The sequence below is a fragment of the Leptidea sinapis genome, chromosome 20 (assembly GCF_905404315.1).
Source record: "Leptidea sinapis chromosome 20, ilLepSina1.1, whole genome shotgun sequence".
NCBI classification, from domain to species: domain Eukaryota; kingdom Metazoa; phylum Arthropoda; class Insecta; order Lepidoptera; family Pieridae; genus Leptidea; species Leptidea sinapis.
In genome coordinates, this window is record NC_066284.1 from 10,146,399 (window position 1) to 10,168,395 (window position 21,997).

Here is a 21,997-nt window from a genome sequence, read left to right on the forward strand (position 1 = left end):
CATTACGACACATCATATTGTTACCCGTAATGGACATACCGCTGCACTTAACATACAAGTTGAATTTTGAGCGTAGCGTTACACTGCCTTCCTGAATGACGAGCATTTACCTGTAATGTTAATAACAGGTTAGGATTCTACTTAACAAACGGTGCACAATGATAATAATAATAAAAAAATAACTGTTAACTATAATTCACTACTAAGATTGATTCTTTTCAAGAATCTTATTATATCTTCTGCAGTGAGCTGACATATCTCAAGTAACCACACTTCGATTATGTTTTTGGAATGGGTTAAACCAGGAGTGTAAAAAAGTGTGTCAATATTATTATTATACATCGTGGGAATATTTGTCTTCGAAATACCTCCACAATCTCTAACCGATATATAAGATACGCTGATTGTGGTGGCTGAATGATCCTCTCACCGGGAAATCTGATTTATGTTTTTTTTTATTTCTTTTATTTTTTAAATAAAAGTTATTATGTTTTTTTTTTATGTAATAGCTAATAAAATGCTCGCATAATAATTCCTTTATTTTATTAACGGTATGTGTGGATTGATGCATCTACTGTTTTGTACTTTAAGTATGTACTCAATAACTATAACTATGTTTTTACTTATTAATTTAATTTTTTTTGAATTACTCATGTAAGGTATTTAGTAATTGACGTTTGTGTATTTTGTTGCATCACTTTAAAATTAAATTGAATATAAGAATTTGTTTTGAAAATAGCAACCTTAGAGTTTTTTGCTCGTTTTTCTCTAAGAAAATCTGCCTTCCGAACGAGCTGTATGAAATAATGACATAATTCAAATGTAATGCAATTTACCTACGAAATAAAATATTTTTGTTTGTTTGTTTGTTTTTTTTTACGAATTGGGGATATATTCCAACTGATTGATCTTTTCATATAGACGAACCGCGTATACAGTTTTTGACCAAGTACTTAAACAACTTCTATATCTTCGTAAGTTATGGCACTTATGAGATCAAATTCTATGTACTATACAATAAAGACAAATCACGTCATATAAAAACAAGCCGAAATATTTAACATACCACAAATAACAACATAATAAGCTTCGACTGCTATATCTACTACATTGCCGCATTTAGTACAGTTAATTAAAATATTTTTCTTGAATAAGCAGCAATGTAAGACATTTATTCAGTTCTTGTTTAATTTGAGAGTGACAGTTGACGCACGGTTACAGAGAAAAGTGTGTTGTACATTGTTTTTAAGCATACTTGTGCCGTTCTGCTATCAGACTGCGATTGATATGTCCTTATACGTGTATAAAACGTCATTGACTATACTGGCCTCTTCATTAAACGGATGATATTATAACATTATCTTTACTTTTCATTTATGATATTTATATATGTGGTCACTTTTAAGCACAAATTTACAAAAAATGTGATAATAATAAACTGACAGGTGGTGCAACATGACCCGTGCCGCGGCGGCGCAGGCCACTGGAACTCAATATTCAGATTCAAACATCTGGCGACCGGCCACTACCTGGCCGCAGAAGCTTGCGACAGAACGTAAGTCCACCTTTCTGTCAAAAAGACGTAAATCAGGCTTTGGCAAGGACTGTATAAATACTACTGGACAGGCATTTCACGGTTCCATATGTTTGACAGCAAAATTTTTGTGCCTATTTGAAGCGCCACTCGCGAGCGTCCAGAGAACTAATTTCGACGTATATGTATAATACAAATGGCTGCGAAGGAGCGTACAATACTCTGAAGTATAATTAATTTCGTACGTTTTTCGTGTTATTTAACTTCAAGAACAACGTAGTAAAGTGCACATTTTTTCTTGGAAATAGTTTCCCACCATCTTTCGATGTCTGCTGAGGTTGTCATCACTAGTTTAAGTACCGCAGACTCAAAATCAAACAGGCACAACAGTACTTTGACAGCCGCCAGTCCAGTGGTATATAGTAGACGTCAGTGGGGCAAGGTATAGGAAAACAAGCAAAGCAATGGTCGCAGTGTTTTTTGCGAATAATACAAATGTGAAGGGGGCCGTTGAATAAATTAAGAAGGTACATTTTTCTCTTTTCATTATGCTCTTCTTATTCCTCTTTATATTTCATTTAGAACCAAAATACTAATTAATAATTATTTACAGAGTCGAAACACGATTTACATGATTATTTATGATTAAAAAAATAAACGCGTAACTCTCGACTTTCTTTTGCCGTTTCACTAATATAAAAAACGCAATATTTTAAGTAACAATGAAGTGTAATAAAGTTTACTGCATTATTTATTTAAATCGCCTTTTTAACGGATTCTCGGTGTTGGACCTGTGAATGGTCGGAAACTATTCGGTACCAACACCAATGAACCGAGAGTAAATAAATAATGTTAATATTGTACTGCATTGTACTAAAACTCTATAAGCCTAAATTTTCACAAATTGAAAATAAAATATAGACCGTATTCAGATTCAAATATTTTTATTCAAGATTGGATATGAAATCACTTAGTGAAAGTCAAAAACTGCTACCCATTTGGAAATAAATGCTTCAGACCTGAGAAGAACGTGCGCTTAAAGTTTAGCGGGCTTCTTTTGATTTTTTTTTAAATAAAATTTCGATGCAATAAAATTTATACTTTAAATAGCCTGACGGCAGTCTTTCCATTCGCAATCTGTGGTATCATTAAGAAAGTAATTTATGCTATAGTAACCTTTACCACACAGACGTCATTTAACAGTTCGTTTGAATTTATTAATTTTTAGGATCTTGTTGTAAAATGATATACATCGCCCCACAAAAGACTCACTAACTCGACTTAGCCGAGTAGTAGGTATGATAAGTTTATGTTTGCTTTTAGTGTGCATACATAATATTATCAAGAATATATTGTTAAAATGTTTATTTCATAAAATTTTGTCCTCAATGATTCTTTATTATTTCCCTGATATCGGAGTAAGAGGGAACACCACGTTCAGAATGCATGCTCTTAATTGTAACTGTGTGTGTGTGAGCAGTGACATGTGCGAGCCGGCGTACCAGCTGGTGTCGGTGCCGCACTCGTCCGACATCGCCACGCTGTTCGAGCTGGACCCCACCACCATGACGCACTCCGACGTGCCCGTGCCGCAGAGCAGCTACGTGAGGTGAGACGTACGCCGACCACAGATTAAATAACTATTATTATATTTATCTACACCCATGCTTTAAATCCTCTATTAAAGATTCTAAAACAGTTAGCTTATTGCCAATATTAAAACACCTAATATTTAGGATAACCATTACCAAACGAGTGTTGTAATGAAATTCAGTACAACATTACATCATCCGTTATCATTACAACACTCGTTTGGAGGATGTTATAGTTACTAGGAATGGCTTTTTTAATGTTAGCAGGATTCTTATTATGGGTGTAGATAAAATCTTGTTGGCAACTGTAGATCATTAGGTATTAAAACACACATGTGATACTATTATTATTATAGTCCCTCATTCTTGTTTTAATACCCCTTATTACACAACAGTTGCATAAATAACTAATTAAACGCACTTGCTCGTAAAGTGAGTCTTATTACACCGTTCTTAGGGCCATAAACTGAACTAACACACATACATGCATAATAACATTACACTCTTACCAGTGGGAGGCTCCTTTGCACAGGATGCCGGCTAGGTTATGGGTACCACAACGGCGCCTATTTCTGCCATGAAACAGTAATGTGTAAGCATTACTGTGTTTAGGTCTGAAGGGCGCCGTATGTAGTGAAATGAATGGGCAAATGAGACTTGACATATTATGTCTCAAGGTGACGAGCGCAATTGTAATGCCGCTCAGAATTTTTGAGTTTTTCATTAATCCTGAGCCGCGCTGCATCGTAATGGGCAAGGCGTATAAATTACCCTCAGCTGAACGTCTTGCTCGTCTCGTCCCTCATTGTCATAAAAACTAAACACTTGTGGATAGTAGAGTTATCCCTACAAGTTAAGTTAGTACTAAACTACATACTATATGACAGTAAACAGAGCCTTTTAAATTTACCCCGGTGGTGGTAGATCTCGATCTTCCATAAGCTCATTTAAGTGCGTCTGAAACCTTCGTACATCACTCACACCGTGTGAAGTAATGCGTTAGTACCGCTATTCATCGCGGAGGCGCCCATCCCCCACACATCTTCATCATCATGATCAACCGAAAGACGACCACTGCTGGTAAAAAACCTCCACGACGATCGGTCCTGCGCTGCCCTCATCCAACGTATTCCGGCGATCTTGACCAGATCGTCGGTCCATCTCATGGGGGGTCTACCAACTCTGCGTCTTCCGGTACGTGATCGCCACTCAAAAACTTTACTGCCCCAACGGCCCACTTCCACTTGAGTTTCTCAATAATTTGGGCAATGTCGGTGACTTTGACAAACCCTTATATTGGATTAATTTCTCCTAAATTATTCTTTTCCATACTTTCATCCAGGTTTTTGTAAATAGTTACAATATAGACAATGAGTGGTGATATATAATGTGTTCTGTTGTCAGGCTGCAACACCTCTGCACGCACACGTGGGTCCACTCGACGGCTATACCCATCGACAAGGCGGAGGAGAAACCGGTCATGTCTAAGGTGAGTGTCACCTGTCTTGCTTAACAAATATTATAATTGTATCGACATTGATTTACGGCCGTTATCAATAACGTATCTCTAGTAACGGATAAATTGCTGTCTCCGTTTAATGACAAGAGCTTATCCATTGTTATGTCTAATATAGGTTTGATGTTAGACGATAGGTTATTAAAATGTAAGTAAGCGTAAAGGGATAGATTCTACCTCGTAAGTAAGGATAGATAGGTTATTGAAAACGGCCGTTAGACAATATATGTTCTGATATTTGGTTTATAGCATGGTACTTTAGGTACAACTTAAAGAGTATATTATGAGTATTAATTATGAACGCACGAAAGATTAACCTTTAGATAATTTATACGTCTTGATAAAGCCTCTTGCTACTAGACAACCGATGAAAACAGGCCAGGTTTATTACTTTAGTGTGCGTGCTAAGCTACGTCTTACACTCGCGATATGTATGTCACCTTGTGTTAGTGTGCATGCATTGCTCAAAATAAAGACTACGTTTTCGTAGCTGTCACAGTCTATCTAGACCATAGTTTCTCAACCTTAATTTGCTCACCGCCCACTTTGAGAATATGTTTTTGTCTAGAGTATTTTCGTGTATTTTTTTGCCTTTTTAGACTATATTTTTTTAATCTACCCACACCCTATCTGCGCCTTCTCAATGCCCCCTAATTTTCTCTGAGTCTTCTACTGCTTTTTTAAAGTTTATTTGACTTTAAACTTAATAGTCTTTATATATTGTTGTGTATGTATGTATCAGGTGGGGTGTTCAGTGATCAAGGAGGACAAGGAAGCGTTCGCACTGATATCAGTGTCTCCCAGCGAGGTGCGGGATCTGGACTTTGCGAACGACGCGTGCAAGGTGCTGTCAGCTCTGTCCGCCAAGCTGCACTTGGGCAGCATCGAACACAATGAGATGAAGTGAGTTTCCTTGTTCAAAATTTGTCAGACTATCAGGTTTGTCATGACCGATACGGCTTTTTAAAGTTCAGTTCACTAACAGAGATTCATAGAGAATATGTATTAAACTTTTACGTCGAGATATCTTTTACCTCCCGTCGAGAATTCAGACCGTCGAAAGTCAGACCCGCATAGTATGGTTAGCCATCAAATTATAATTTTAATTTGTAAAATATATTTTTTCTTCACGCTGCGCACTTTAAATAACTATGGCCCTGATGAGAATGATCGCGTCGGTCGGTCGCTCATAGGGCACTGGAGAGGGCTATGCTCGGAGTTTTCCTGTGACATCGAATCTGAAATGAGATGATCCGTAGGTGAACCAAAGTGACCGATATATCCCAAATGATTGCGAACCTGAAGTGGCAGTGGGCAGGGCACATAGTTCGACGGACAGATGTCCGGTAAGGCAGAAAAGTCCTCGAACAGCGACCACGTACCGGAAGACGCAGTGTTGGTAGGATAAGATGGACCGACGATCTGGTTAAGATTGCCGGAATACGTTGGATGAGGGCAGTGAAGGACCGATCGTCGTGGATATCTTTGTGGGAGGCCGTTGTCCAGCAGTGGACGTCTTCCGGTTGATGAAAATACTGACAGTATTTCCACGTTTTATAGCTAGGCTGATCCGTTGACCGAAACAGCTTTCAGCGCTTTGGTCTCCAGTAGGACTATTGAGGCCTACTCTCCGCGCCTCTGGGCCCCACGGGCCAAGTGACTCGACACCAAATTTGTATATGTAATGTAATTGTGCCGAATTTAGTCTTGAAATCTTTGAACCTTCCAGGGCCCTCACTTGTCTACTCCAAGATATAGTGTACTTCATTGCCGGCTTTGAAAACGAGCCGAACAAGAGCAAGGCGTTGGACCTGGTGGTGGAGAATCCCAACAGAGACCGACAGAAGCTGCTCCGAGAACAGTATATACTGGGGCAGCTGTTCAAAATACTACAGGTGATTTGTGTTAGTTTATTGCAAACGGCGCATCATTTGAAGCTCATCTTCAGTTTTTTATTTGTGATAGTTGTGAGTTTTAAGTTAAAGATTTAATAATATTACATACACATTTAACACTGTAAGTTTAATCAAATTATAAAGTGGTAAAATGTTAAAATGGTAGACACAGTTCTTCTTCAAAGCCATTCAAATAGTAGAAATATAATTACTTGATGGTTAGTGATCTCCGCCGCCTATGGTGTCTTTTTTTATTCAAAATAAATAATATACAACGTCAGACCTTGCCACAACTGTTACAATAACGTTGCTGGCCGTTACAACAGTTCTTACAAATCATTTTGCAGAGAATATCTTATCTACTTAATAACTTTTAATTTTCCCTCGAATAAAATTTATGTAATCTGTTTGTAGGGACCATTTGAAGAATCGTCAGAAGGTGAGCCGTTTCTCAAGAAGGAAGAACTGTCGGACCCGAGATACGCGCCATATAAGTTTATATTCAGACTGTGCTACAGAATACTGAGGCTGAGCCAACAAGACTACAGAAAGAACCAAGTGAGTTTTGTGCTTATTTTATCATAATATGAATTAAAATGTTGTATAACTACACACATTTATAAATGAAAAATGTGTGTAGTGAGTTTAATGTTTATTTTATCATAAAACGGATTAATAATGTTGTATAACTACACACATTTACGAATGAAAAATAGATGCAGGGTAAATTTATATTTAAAAAAAACTAGAGGATGGACGCCGATATTCGAGTAGATTGTAAACTATAGAAGAATCTTTCGGAGAACAATTCATGCCCAGTTTGGGAAAAGATGATTTGTGTAAGAGTATTTTTTTTTTATGGAATAGGAGGACAAACGAGCGTACGGGTCACCGCCGCCCACATTCTCTTGCAACACCAGAGGAATCACAAGAGCGTTGCCGGCCTTTAAGGAAGGTGAACGCGCTTTTTTTGAAGGTACCCATGTCGCATCGTCCCGGAAACACCGCACAAGGAAGCTCATTCCACAGCTTTGTAGTACGTGGAAGAAAGCTCCTTGAAAACCGCACTGTGGAGGACCGCCACACATCCAGATGGTGGGGATGATATCCTAACATTAAGATTAAGATTATTATATTAAATGTGCATCGAGTTATCAATTCAATATGACTCTATGCAAGTTTTACATAGAAGCTATAAATACTAACGGGCATTGAACCACAGTTCGCAGATATAGATTCCATGTAATGGCATATTTTGGACTTAGTTTGTGAATTTTCACATAACTCATAATTTAAAATCAATTAGGCGCCTATAAAATAAGCCCAATATTCATTTTATTTTCTTACTTAAACTGACTAAAAATTGCAAATGCGCAGCTTATGTGGAAACATGAATTTTCAGGAATACATAGCGAAACACTTCGGCTTCATGCAGAAGCAGATCGGTTGTGATATCCTCGCGGAAGACACCATCACAGCCCTCCTGCACAACAATAGGAAACTATTGGAAAAACACATCACCGCGTCAGAGATCGAGACATTTGTTGGTATGAGAAAATGATATAATGTTTATTGAAACAGTAAGAGCAAAAGAGACAGTTTGTCTATGTCAGTCACGTATAAGCTTAAGCAAACGTTGGTCACTGTCGAAATACGTCCCAGTTGGTAGTTCACAATCCAGTAATAATAAATGCAAGTACAAAATATTTAAATGATAACAATATATGGAGCTATAACCTGAGAGTTGAACAAGACAAACCAAGATTTACGATACTTGCGTCACTGGATCGGTTGGCTCAGTTGGTAAGAGCGCTCGAACGGAACCTTAGAGGTCGCGGGTTTGAGCCCCGCATCGTTCGTAAATATTGTTTCAAATATAATTTATATTATGAGATTTTGACATTGATACACATGTAGCAATCCTAGCCATGGCAAGGAGGGAGTATCCGCAAGTCCCCAGAAAAAAGGCTTTTTATTAATAAAATTGTGAAATGGACGAACGCACACATTCACAGTCATTGAAATTTTTTAATGATTTACTACTCTTATTTGAGAATTTTTTGACTTTGTTTAATATTCAAATTCAAATATTTTTATTCAAAATAGGATTTAAAATCACTTATTGAACGTTAAAAACTACCACCCATTCAAAGGGACTGCCTCAGACCTGAGAAGAATGGGCGCAAAAAACTCAGTGGGCTTTTTTTTTAATATAAAATATGGATTACAATGTAATACCGTACAATAAACATTTATAATTAAAGAGCCTGAGGGTGTTCGCTTTACTCCCAGTCCGTGGTGTCATTCAGAAAATCGTTTATGCCATAATAAGTCCATGCCGTCCATGCCGCCGTTGCACATGAGGAATGACACCCTGGCCCATACGGCAAAAGAGAAAGCCGATCTCTTGTGCACTCTCTTCGCCTCCAACTCGACTCTTGACGACAACGGAAAAACATCGCCGACCATCCCGCGGTGTCAGAGCTCTATGGCTGAAGTACAGTTCAGACAGAAAACTGTTAGGCGAGCTCTGTTTTCGTTGGATGTCAGGAAGTCGAGCGGGCCGGATGGCATTTCTCCAATCGTGCGTAGAACGTGTGCCCCTGAGTTGACGCCGGTGCTAACGCGTTTATTCCGGCACTTTTATTCTAAAGGCGTAGTCCCTGACTCATGGAAGTCAGCCCTTGTCCATCCGATCCAAAAAAAAGGAGACAGTTCGGATCCGGCAAACTACAGGCCTTTATCATTACCTCCCTGCTCTCCAAAATCATGGAGAGCATAATTAGCCGTCAGCTCTTAGTATATCTAGAGGGTCACCAGTTGATCAACGATCGACAATACGGGTTTCGCCATGGTCGGTCGGCAGGTGATCTTCTGGTATACCTAACACATAGATGGGCAGCGGCTATTGAAAGCAATGGGGAAGGCCTGGCAGTTAGCCTGGATATAGCGAAGGTGTATGGCACAAGGCGCTCCTCTCCAAACTTCCATCATTTGGGCTTCCCGAGAGCTTGTGCAAGTGGACCTCCAGCTTCCTCACTGGGCGCAGCATACAGGTCGTTGTCGACGGACATTGCTCGAACCCGAAGCCCGTGAATGCTGGAGTGCCCCAAGGCTGTGTGCAGTCTCCCACGCTGTTTCTTCTGCATATCAATGATATGTTGGACACCTCCAACATTCATTGCTATGCAGACGACAGCACTGGTGATGCTGTATACACTGGCCATGCAGGTCTCTCTCGGGAAATCGTTGACCAGTGCCGGGAGAAACTTGTGTCTTCTATCGAGTCCTCTCTTGAGAAGGTCGCGGAATGGGGAAAATTGAACCTTGTCCAATTTAACCCCCAGAAGACTCAAGTTCGCGCGTTTACCACTAAAAAAACCCCATTTGTCGTATCACCGCTCTTCGACAACACTTTCCTCAAAGCCTCGCCTAGTATCGGAATACTGGGTCTCGAAATCTCGAGCGATTGCCAATTTCGTGGTCATCTGGAAGGCAAAGCCAAATTGGCTTCAAAGAAACTGGGCGTCATTAATAGAGCACGGCAATACTTCAAGCCGGCCCACATACTAGCGCTCTACAAAGCGCAGGTCCGGCCACACATGGAGTATTGCTGTCATCTCTGGTCTGGCGCACCCCAGTATCAGCTCGATCCATTTGACCGCGTGCAACGCAGAGCCGCTCGAATTGTCGGGGACCCAGTGCTCTGTGAACGGCTGGATCACTTGGCGTTGCGTAGAGACGTCGCTTCATTGTGTGTCTTCCACCGCATTTATCACGGGGAGTATTCCGAAGAGCTGTTTAACCTGATTCCTGCCGCCGAATTCCACCTTCGCACGACACGCCACAAGTTAGGATATCATCCTCACCATCTGGATGTGTGGCGGTCCTCCACAGTGCGGTTTTCAAGGAGCTTTCTTCCACGTACTACAAAGCTGTGGAATGAGCTTCCTTGTGCGGTGTTTCCGGGACGATACGACATGGGTACCTTCAAAAAAAGCGCGTACACCTTCCTTAAAGGCCGGCAACGCTCCTGTGATTCCTCTGGTGTTGCAAGAGATTGTGGGCGACGGTGATCACTTAACAACAGGTGTACCCGTACGCTCGTTTGTCCTCCCATTCCATAAAAAAAAAATAACCTTTCCCACACAAACGTTTTTTAACAATTCTTTTATAATTTTACGTCTTATAGATTGTCGTGGTTTTCATGCCTGCCTGAGTCTTGTGTCTTTTCTGCCTACTACGATACACTCTGGTTCTAGATCAAAATTTTGTATTTACGATATGAGGCCATTTTGAGGTAACAAGAGAGGAGGACTTACCAGAGCAGCAGAGCAGTTTTTCATTTCCGTGACCTACGTGAATAAACTGATTTTGATTTGTTTTGTATCGCAACGAAAATATAATTTAAATTTGTTTTGGATCAGGCCTCGTCCGTAAGAATATGAAGACATGGAAGGCGCGTTTTCTTGACTACTTGAGCGACTTGTGCATCTCTAACAAGAAGGCGATCGCTGTCACCCAGGAGCTGATCTGCAAGAGTGTGCTCTGTGCTAACAACGCCGATATTCTTATTGAGACCAGGTATACATTCATTCATTCCTCATCTTTATAGACATCATCCGCCCTTGCAGAGGGGATTCCACCTTGCATGATCATCCTTTGAAAATTCAATTGGTGAAGCCAATGGTGGCTACTTTAAGCGTGGAGTGACCTGCACTTCATCAGGTGTGCTATAAGCTTCCTCCCAGTGATATCTGCTCTAGCCGATGGATCGTAAAATATGCATAACATGTTTTGTATTTAATTTTTATTCGACGCCGAAAAAGTAAATTAAATTAAAAAAGAACACTTAAATTATGTACTATGACGTCATGGTTCATAATAAATAACCAATATGCCAAAGATTAGATTGTAAATTGACATATTTTGTTGTCATACTTTTAAGGCTATTTCTCTCTGACGGGTGGCATTTTTGCACAATCAAAGTTAAATTGCTCGCTCAAAAAATTATAATTAAAAATATCGATTGATTATTTTTAATTTATGAATTTTATTCAAAAATATTTGACCATGTTATTTTAATACTTAAACCCTATTGAATCTTTACTATACAATCGACACATCACGCAGAACGAATCCGGTTCTAAAGTAAGGACCTTCAGTACCCTTAACTATTGATAATAATAATAAATTTATAGTAAAAGGTAGTTTAAGTAAACTATTAAGTACAAAATAAAATAATGATTAAATTAAATTAACATAAAGCATATAGTCTTAATGTTTGTTAACATTTGTATTGTTTTTTTTTTCTTTGATTCATATAATGGTAAATTCATAATATCTATTGTATTTGTAAAAAAATTGGTGGCAGGTTTCGCAAATAAAGATGGTTATTATTATTATAATGATATAAAAACAACACAACAGCCGTAAATTGGCTATAGCTCTGCATATGCGGACACATTATGTATGCCGAGCGCCGATCTGCCCAAGCTGTCTCAAGTTCGAACACTTATATACTATACGAATTTTAACGACGCTTTGACTTGCGACTGTCTCGGTGCAACGTCTTTCGAGATGGTTGCTCGTTCTATGGTACAACTTAAGTGTCACAAATGAAGTGTTAACCAACTGTCAATTTTCAAATTTATCAGATTAAGTTTTCAGCATAACATTCATTTTTAAAATAAATAAAAAAATACCCAACAGTATTTGTCCGGATGCCAGTTGAATCACTTAAATCACAATGACCAACCTGAACCTACCTTTATTACACTTATATCTTGACATATTAAGTATTATTGAGTAGTTTACAATGGAGAGGGCTATGCTCGAAGTTTCCCTGCGAGATCGAATCAGAAATGAGGAGATCCGAAGGAGAACCAAAGTCACTGACATAGCCCAAATGATTGCGAAACTGAAGTGGCAGTGGGCAGGGCACATTGTTGGACGGACTGATGGCCGTTGGGGCAGTAAAGTCCTCGAATGGCGACCACTTACCGGAAGACGCAGTGTTGGTAGGCCCCCCACAAGATGGACCGACGATCTGGTCAAGGTCAAGCAGCGCAGTCCGATCGTCGTGGAAATCTTTGGGGGAGGCCTTTGTCTATAGGTGGACGTCTTCCGGCTGATGATGATGATGAGTAGTTTACATTATTTATTTTGATTCCTCATTGTCCTTTAGTGACTCTATTTGATTCCTTGATCTACCAAGAAGATTAGAGTGCCGAAGACAAGATTAGAAGACATATTATCTCTATTTTTTTAAATTAGAATACAATTATTTTAAAAAAATCCAAAAGATTGATGTTTGTTACAGGTTAGTGTCCACTAAGTACGAGAACAAGTCAGCAGAGGGAGACACGTACAGCACTATTGAGGATGACGTCATTCTGCTCTGGAATAACAAAACGGTTAGTGTATGTACTATTTTACATTAAACACCCACAATTTGCTAACGCATAAAACCGCCATCTTGCTCAAACAAACACATTTTATTATTATAATTTTTATTGCTCTTTTGTAGGTCATTTGTGAAATACAAAAAACACAGCCTAAGCAGTAGTAAAAATTTCAGTGTTCCCGATTACTGAATGACCTGGCGAAGGAAGCTGCAGCGGACCCGCAGAGCGAGGCGGCGGCCATATTGGATTACTATCGCCACCAGCTCGACCTGTTCTCCAACATGTGCCTCAACCGGCAGTACCTGGCGCTCAACAGTCTCTCACAGCAGTTGCATATCGATCTGATACTTAAGTAAGTCCATATTCAAAATATGTACTTGTAATAGTAATTGTTCTTTATAACTCTGAGTATAGTTAAAATAAAATTGAATGTTTCAGTTTGCATGGATAGTGTTTGATGTGGAGATGCGAAAAAAAAAATATGTAGGAAGATGGGTATAATCGCAAATTCACATCTAGATGAGAAGCCTCTTGTGGCTCAATCTTTGTTAAGAGCAAACCACTGACCAAAGGCATCGTCAAAACTTGAGATATTTAAAATTTGTTAATATTACTTTTGAAGTAAATCTTTTTTACGCACACTTGACTTGGATAGTAAGCTGGTTAATGCGTGATGAGAGCGTTACGCGAACGGTGATTTCTTGATCATTTCGCTCTTGAACAATTTTATAAAATATGTATTTTGTTTGACTTTAGTCGCATGGTCAAAAACACACTTGTTTTGTTTTTATTGTTTGCCAGATAAACCGCATAGTTATATAGAACACATTGATATTACCAGAAAAAAACTAGTAGCGTAGTATTAGTCGTTATTAAATTGTCAACTTGTCAGCTGCGCGTTATGTTCTGAAATAAAAAATAATATTGCATTGTTACTCGCTGTACGTTAGGTCGTAGCTTGACTAACGATCTGCCATATGCATGAGAGAAAGAGAAGCCAGACTGGCGCCGTAACGCGTTACGTTACGAAGGGGTTTAACTGTTATAAGAAGTTATCACTTCAATATAGCTTCTGTTGGGTCAGTTAGTTTGTATTGTCTTGTGTGAACTGTGTAGGTGCATGTCGAACCCTGAGATCTGCCACGACGTGCGCGCGTCGTTCTGCCGCCTGATGCTGCACCTGCACGTGGACCGCGACCCGCAGGAGCCCGTCACGCCCGTGAAGTACGCGCGCCTGTGGGCCGAGGTCAGCGACACCATACACATACACGAGTAAGTCATACACCTCACCAAAATCATACATTTATTGTAACCGCTTGTTAGCGCAAACAAATATAATAAATTGAGCTCTAAGCGATTAGATATCCGCTGCATCTTGGCGCTCACTCACATAATAACAATATTTATGACTTGGGTGTCGAAATACGAAAGTGAATTGATATTTATTTTTTTCAGCTAAGATCTAATACATACCTCTAGATAAAACTGTGACAGCTATGAAAACGTCTAAAAATTGAGGTTGACGGTTAATATCTTATTTTGAGCAATGCACGCACACTAACACATGAAGTGACATACAAATCGCGAGTGTAAGACGTAGCATGTCACGCACACTAAACTAATAAATCCTACTTGTTTTCATAGGTTGTCTAGCAGCAATAGGCTCTATCTAGGTGTATAAATCTTAGTGAGATGTTCGTTTGTCCGCTCGTATCTTGGTGGTCCTATAAGATGTCACGCCTCAGTAACGAATGATAAAGCGCAATATCTTTATTATATTGAATCTTTTTTTAAATCAAAATATTTAAATCAAATAAGGGTCGTTTTTTAGAATTCTTTCATAGTATTTTATTTCTTTGATCTATTAATTTTTCTATTTACTTAATGCTATCATCAAACCCATTGATGGTACTGTGGCTAGGATGTATAATTATTCTAAAGTTTGAAGAAGCTTGAATTTATTGTACAGGTCGGCTTAAAATAATAGAAACAGTCGAACTAAATAATTATATGAATTAAAAAATCGATACTCTATTAAGTAAAATTTTAATTATATATAACTATGGTGTCAATTATAGAAGTATATCATATTATATACTTGCTTATACATAAAAAAGCGTTACAGAGAGTAGAAAATCTCCAATTTTATATATAAAACTAGCTAACGCACAAATTGATAAATCATGTTAGGGTCGTCTATAGACACTTTAGTGTATTCTCAGTGGTTGATAAACGACCATTTGTTTAGGAGAATATGCGAAAAGCTAAAGTTATTATAATATTTGAATTTAAGTGGTCTGTATATAGAAGGAGGCTGGTAATTCGCCTGTAGAACCAAACAGATAGATGCGATCTGGAAACTTAGGAGATTAGTAAGATATGCTTTATCTTCACCCAAGTCCAGGCGTGATAGAGGTCATTATTGCTTGCTGCTCTGGCTCGCTGGTTCAATAATTAAATATTCAAGTAAGCGGTTCGGCATATTTCGGTTAATAGTTAGCGGGCCCGATTGGACACTCATTCGCAGCGAGTCTCAGTAGATTACGTCGTGGTGTGTCGTTGGGACAGCGTACAGCAAGCGGGAGGATAACAAGGTGTGACTGCATCTATATTTATTAGGTTATACCAAATGAATCCGATGCCGTTACCACTAAGTTTATGCTCTCAGTACACAAATAACTTGATATTCGTTGTACATATATTGAAGGAGTGCAGGTTTTTTTTTCAATTTTTAAACAACAATTGTTTAAATTTTTCAATATCTATATATATAAAAATGAATTGCTGTTCGTTAGTCTCGCTAAAACTCGAGAACGGCTGGACCGATATGGCCAATTTAGGTCTTGAATTATTTGTGGAAGTCCAGGGAAGGTTTAAAAGGTGAATAAATAGGAAAATGCTGCTAAATTAAATAAAAACAACAAATTTGTTTTTCCTTTGATGTATCCATACCTAATTTCCATGAGAGAATTTATTGACGCACGGTTTGACAGTTCTGCTGTGAAACAATTTCTTAACGATAGCAGGGTGCATATTTTACGAAATAATTTTTGATGTTATTGACAAATTCATATAAAAACATTATTTTGTTTATCATATACAGAACAACGTCTGTCGGGTCAGCCAGTATGTAATAAATGTTTCGTTAAAGCTTCTCATATGGAACATCTATAATCTTCAAATAAATTGTATATTAGTTACCAGTGCGTCCGAGGCGCCCCGGACGCAGTCCGCGAGAAGGTGAAGGAACAGTTCGCGTCCACCATCCGGTTCGTGGAGAACTACCTCTGCAACGTGGTCACCCGCACCTGGTACTTCAGCGACCACGACCAGAACAAGCTCACCTTCGAGGTGGTGAAGCTGGCGCGAGAGCTCATCTACTTCGGGTTCTACAGGTGAGTGACTGAATCACTGTTACCAGTGGGAGGCGCCTTTGCTCAGGATGCCGGCTAGATTATAGGTACCATAACGGCGCCTATTTCTACTGTGAAGCAGTAATGTGTAAACATTACTGTGTTTCGGTCTGTAGTTTAAGTAGAAGTGAGTGCTGATTATCTAACAAACCGGCATGTTCTTCAGTCATCTTAATCATCATAAGGCATATCGTCTTGCTATCAGATTCATTTTCGCAAGAATGAGGATACACTTCCTTGAGATATGAGGGAGACATTTTTCTGTTTCACTTCTACTTTCTCTTGCAAACTTATCATGCCCCTTAACATCCTTGTTTTGCTTACAGTTATATTTGTTTTTTTTTTAAAGTTAAAGAGTATGGTTAATTAATATTTTTTTTAAATGAAAATAAAGGACGCGACCAGCAGGACGTTCAGCTCATGGTAATTGATACGCCCCACCCATTACAATGCAGTGCCGCTTAGGATTCTTGAAAAGCCCAAAAATTCTGAGTGGCACTACAATTGTGCTAGTCACCTTGTGATATAAGATGTTAAGTCTCATTTGCCCAGTAATTTCATTAGCTACAGCGCCCTTCATACCGAAAAACAGTAATGTTTACACATTACTGGTTCACGGCAGAAATAGGCGCCGTCGTGGTACCCTACTATAATCTAGCCGGCATCCTGTGCAAAGGAGCCTCCCACTGGTGGAACTAAATTAACTCGAACACTACTGGTATATGTTAATTTACGTTCTAATTAAAGGAGGCATTGCCTAATTGTTTATTTTGAATGCCTGCTCCTGAAAGTAATGCGACTAACAATAACTGTATAAATATTAGTATCTTTGTGCGATGACATCTGTCGGATTCAGCGCTTAATATTAACGTCTACGAGACACGAATAATTTACTTAAACGCGTAATACTGCAGCGTCGCCCACACCACATTGACTGTTACTTCTAACCGTTTCAAGAAGTTCCCATCCCGTAAAAAGAACTCTGGCACGGATTATATCTCCGAACAAAATAAAGCGTACGGAGGTAAGAAATCGCTGCATGTGAATTACACTGCAATACTGGTTATGGAATTACCCCCTTATTCATAATGGTCCGCTAACTTTAAACAGCCGCTTAGGAGTGTTTTTTCTCATTCTGACTTAGGTCAATAGAAGAAGACAGAGTGAGAATTAGCAATGCTTTAAGTTAGCATACTACTATTACTAGTTACTATTATGAATAAGGGGGTTAGTGTTTTGTTTTTAATTTAAAACTGTTAAAAAAAGGGCCAAAATTATGAAACTATTGTATCGTCTTTGAATACGTCTGCATGGTTTCTTAGTTAATTACAAGTCAAAATACTAGCGAAATAAATAGAAGCATTTTAATTATTAATTTTATTGTTAATTTTTAGCTATCAAATATTTTGTATCTATCTGGATATGTGCTACTACTTTAAAAATTTTTTGTTACTTCGAATTTTTTTGATTATTTTGTTATTTTGTTGGTTTCCTTTTCCATAATAACGTGGTTCAGCAGCTTGTTCTAGTTGACCCCCCTTATCATGATGTAGAATATTTTAAACCGATTAAAAAAAAATAAAACGATTTCTGTAGGAACTAGGAAGCCTACAAAAGTTCTCTTCTGTTGAATCATGTGCAATACACATACTATTTATATATTTTTTCCATTTGGAAATATAAAAGTTTTTGTTTCATTTTCAGTTTCAGTGATCTACTGCGACTGACGAAGACATTGCTGAGTATTTTGGACTGTGTGACCGCTATGGACCTATTGAACGAGAGTCATGCCCTAACTGGAGAAGTTGAATGTAAGTGTGAACATACAGACGAACAAATACCTACTATTATAAGTTTATATAATTTCTTATTTTTAAGGCGCTATAGTCTTTATCTCAATTAACGCAGTTTCGAAAACAGGATTACGAAAAAAAATCTCTATAGATTTATTTTTTGAAAAATAGTCTTTTTTATTTGAATTGTTTTATATTAAATTAAAACTATGATAGCTATAAACCCAATTTTTTTTTATTCGATAGTTTATTAGTATATATAAATATTCCTCGTGGGTTTTATCAATTCGTTTTGTGAATTATTTTATATTATTTTTTTTCGTAATAAACCAAACGCAACGCCTTGGTTGCATGCTTCGCTCATGCCAGCAGTACGCCCGTGACCACTGTCAAGGAAGGTACTGTGTTCGTGTCTCTCGGGCTCACATTACGTAAGATTTTAGCAAACAACTACAAAGCGGGAATCATAGTATAAAATAATGATGATGCGACAGCGTATTTGTTAAAATATATAGGTAAATGGAAGTCGGAAAGTACTAAAATAAAATTTACGTAATATTATTTTGAATATTATGCCACGCGGGATTTTTGTATGTATGTACTTTAGGGAAGTTAGAAATCCAAGATGGCCGCCGCGTAAAATTATGATTTCAACAATATGGATATCGTGTCCGAGGTTCCCGAGGGTGCAGAATACGATTTTGGGATTATTTTTGAATTCTAAGTCCTGGTGTGACTATAAAATCATAACGCCAAAATAGTTTGTTTTATCTTTATTCGTTGCCGGTTTATTTGAATAAATTTGTTTCATATTAATATGGAGTCTATGTAAATTTAAAATGGTATAGAAAATGAAAAGAGCGAATATTTATATATATTTAATTTAATAATATAAGTAAGTGCTGATACATCGTACAAATGACGCATTCATGTTTAATATAAATCAATCTTTATAGTCAATAAATATATTGTCCAAGCAGCCCAGGAAATGGAAATTAAAAAAGGTAAATATAATTTGTGTAAAATTTGTGAACAATTTCAAATTACACTATCATTGTTTTAGGTAAATATAAAACATTTTGTCAAATAATCTTAAACTCAAATCCATCTTCGAATTGTCGAATTGTCGGGGACCCAGTGCTCTGTGAACGGCTGGATCACTTGGCGTTGTGTAGAGACGTCGCTTCATTGTGTGTCTTCTACCGCATATATCACGGGGAGTGTTCCGAAGAGCTGTTTAACCTGATTCCTGCCGCCGAATTCCACCTTCGCACGACACGCCACAAGTAAGGATATCATCCCCACCATCTGGATGTGTGGCGGTCCTCCACAGTGCGGTTTGCAAGGAGCTTTCTTCCACGTACCACGAAGCTGTGCAATGAGCTTCCTTGTGCGGTGTTTCCGGGACCATACGACATGGGTACCTTCAAGAAAAGCGCGTACACCTTCCTTAAAGGCCGGCAACGCTCTTGTGATTCCTCTGGTGTTGCAGGAGAGTGTGGGCGGCGGTGATCACTTAACACCAGGTGGCCCGTACGCTCGTTTGTCCTCCTATTCCATAAAAAAAAAAAAAACGTACTACAAAGCTGTGGAATGAGCTTCCTTGTGCGGTGTTTCCGGGACGATACGATATGGGTACCTTCAAAAAAAGCGCGTACACCTTCCTTAAAGGCCGGCAACGCTCCTGTGATTCCTCTGGTGTTGCAAGAGATTGTGGGCGGCGGTGATCACTTAACAACTGGTGACCCGTACGCTCGTTTGTCCTCCTATTCCATAAAAAAAAAATCTTCATCCATCACTGCAGTATACTTTATTAAACATTTAACCAATTCGTAACATTTTGTCACTCCTCGGTAAATTGTTATATTTTGCTTTATATCTGGTAGCAGAAGGAGGCGTGCTGCGTACAATAGGTGACATGGGAGCTGTGATGACGTCCATCACTCTGGGAACTGCACACAATGTAAGTATACGTCCTGGGCAGTACAGCCACACCTGTTATGCTACAAAAAAGGCAATTGTACTGTTGTGTTTCGGTTTGAAGTTTGTGGTTGCTGTTGTATTTACAGTCACATAAGACAATCTATCAAGTTTCTCAGGATACTCTGGTTTTTACTTTCTATCACGTAGGCTACAGGTTAATTACTCTTGAGACGTTTGTGCATTTGTGTGTGTATGTGTACGGTCAGCACATAAATAAATAGACTTACATTTTTGTTGTTGTCAGTATTATTGCCAGATATTTCATATGGAACTAATAATATTAAACGATATTATAATAGTGAATATAAATATTAAACATAATCTGTAATTCTAAATTCCTTTAACACTAGACATTTCCCACTCATCCTAATCCTCAATTTCCACCGGTGAATAATTTTTATGTAAACTGTAATTTGTTCTGATATATATAAAATCTCATCCGTGCCTTTAAACTTCTAATTAGTTTACAATAATAACACTGATCAATTAATATTATAAACCGTATAGTTTCTTTTATTCTTATGAATAAACCACAAATAAAATCAATTCATTAATTTATTAATTAAAACCATATAGTCAGACCACACAACAATCAGCAATGTTTATAAATATAATTATTTATTTGACATTCACCATTCACTTTTGATTGTCAATATAGTTTCTTTTTCAAAATGTATCTAACCTCTTTTTTCTGGCTGTAGAAGGAAATTAAAATTTAAAGCTTAGAATAAATAATATAATTAAATATACAAATATAGTACTACAAAGCTTTGGAATGAGCTTCCTTGTGCGGTGTTTCCGGGACGATACGACAGGGTGGTACCTTCACAAAAAGCGCGTCGGATAAAGGTCGGCAACGCTCCTGTCATTCCTCTGGTAAGAACGTACCAAAAGTAATTTACCTGTACTAGATTCGCCCCCTTTAATATAAAAAAAAATGTAATAACTATCTTAGACCAATATATTATTTCGATTTAGCATTATATAATATAACTATTGAATATCGTTATTTTTTGTTCAAATGGCATCAACATCAAAATGTAGAAAATAATTAGAAAAAATGTTTTGGATTTTTTTTTTAATTTTTTATTGACCTGAACCACTAAGTAATGAAAAATATGCGTTTCAGCAAGTGGTGGGAGGCGGCGCTCAACCCAGTCCGTCAGCGATAGCGCTGGCCAGAAAACATCCTCTCGTCATGGAAACCAAGCTTAAAATCATTGAAATACTACAGGTACAAATCATATCTTCACCACCGTATAAAGTAATATGAAGTTACTTTAAATATTTTATTATTATAGATTTTAAAGGATATATCATGCAGATAGTCTGCATACATGTCCTGCCATGCATTTTTCGAAACTGGCGTCCATTTTATCCGTAACAAGGCGACCAGGGCCAGGTGCTTTGACATTAAAATTCCCGGAATCTAAAACGTTTAACCGCCGTTTTCAATAATGTATCTCTAGTCACGGATACATTGCTGTCACCGTTTAGTGACAAGATCTTATCTATCCATAGTTATAGTCCAATGCTTTAGGTAATTGAAATGTAACTAAGCGTTTAAGGTTAGATTTGTCTACCTCTAGTAAGTTGAACTAAGGATAGATAGGTTATTGAAAACGGCCGTAAACCAACTTTGTGCTTCTTTTACTGACACTGCATTAACTCCATACACCTTACAATTATTTTCGCGCATTGCTTTGCATTTTTTCTTTGTTTTTTGTATCAAAATTTAAATACATATTATGTATTTTCATAACATTTTAACGTATAACGTCTCATTTTTGAAATGTAACCTATTTAATGTCACAAATAGTACACTAAAAAGTATTTTATTATAAGTTTATACATACAATATTCG

At 38.0% G+C, this 21,997-nt stretch overlaps 1 protein-coding gene across 1 annotated transcript in view; it reads left to right on the forward strand.

Moving 5' to 3' along the window:
- The window catches only part of LOC126970122 (inositol 1,4,5-trisphosphate receptor), a 61,374-nt gene extending 41,262 nt beyond the window's left edge, over nucleotides 1–20,112 (forward strand). The window contains exons 9-22 of the mRNA XM_050815850.1: nucleotides 1,446–1,555; nucleotides 3,015–3,143; nucleotides 4,531–4,615; nucleotides 5,385–5,545; nucleotides 6,372–6,537; nucleotides 6,952–7,095; nucleotides 7,940–8,084; nucleotides 10,965–11,121; nucleotides 12,860–12,959; nucleotides 13,118–13,296; nucleotides 14,061–14,216; nucleotides 16,142–16,339; nucleotides 18,062–18,168; nucleotides 20,040–20,112. Coding sequence (XP_050671807.1) covers nucleotides 1,446–1,555; nucleotides 3,015–3,143; nucleotides 4,531–4,615; nucleotides 5,385–5,545; nucleotides 6,372–6,537; nucleotides 6,952–7,095; nucleotides 7,940–8,084; nucleotides 10,965–11,121; nucleotides 12,860–12,959; nucleotides 13,118–13,296; nucleotides 14,061–14,216; nucleotides 16,142–16,339; nucleotides 18,062–18,168; nucleotides 20,040–20,041 — 1,839 coding nt within the window. The 3' untranslated portion in view covers nucleotides 20,042–20,112. The remainder of the gene's footprint in view (nucleotides 1–1,445; nucleotides 1,556–3,014; nucleotides 3,144–4,530; nucleotides 4,616–5,384; nucleotides 5,546–6,371; nucleotides 6,538–6,951; nucleotides 7,096–7,939; nucleotides 8,085–10,964; nucleotides 11,122–12,859; nucleotides 12,960–13,117; nucleotides 13,297–14,060; nucleotides 14,217–16,141; nucleotides 16,340–18,061; nucleotides 18,169–20,039) is intronic.
- Nucleotides 20,113–21,997: the final 1,885 nt, after the last annotated feature.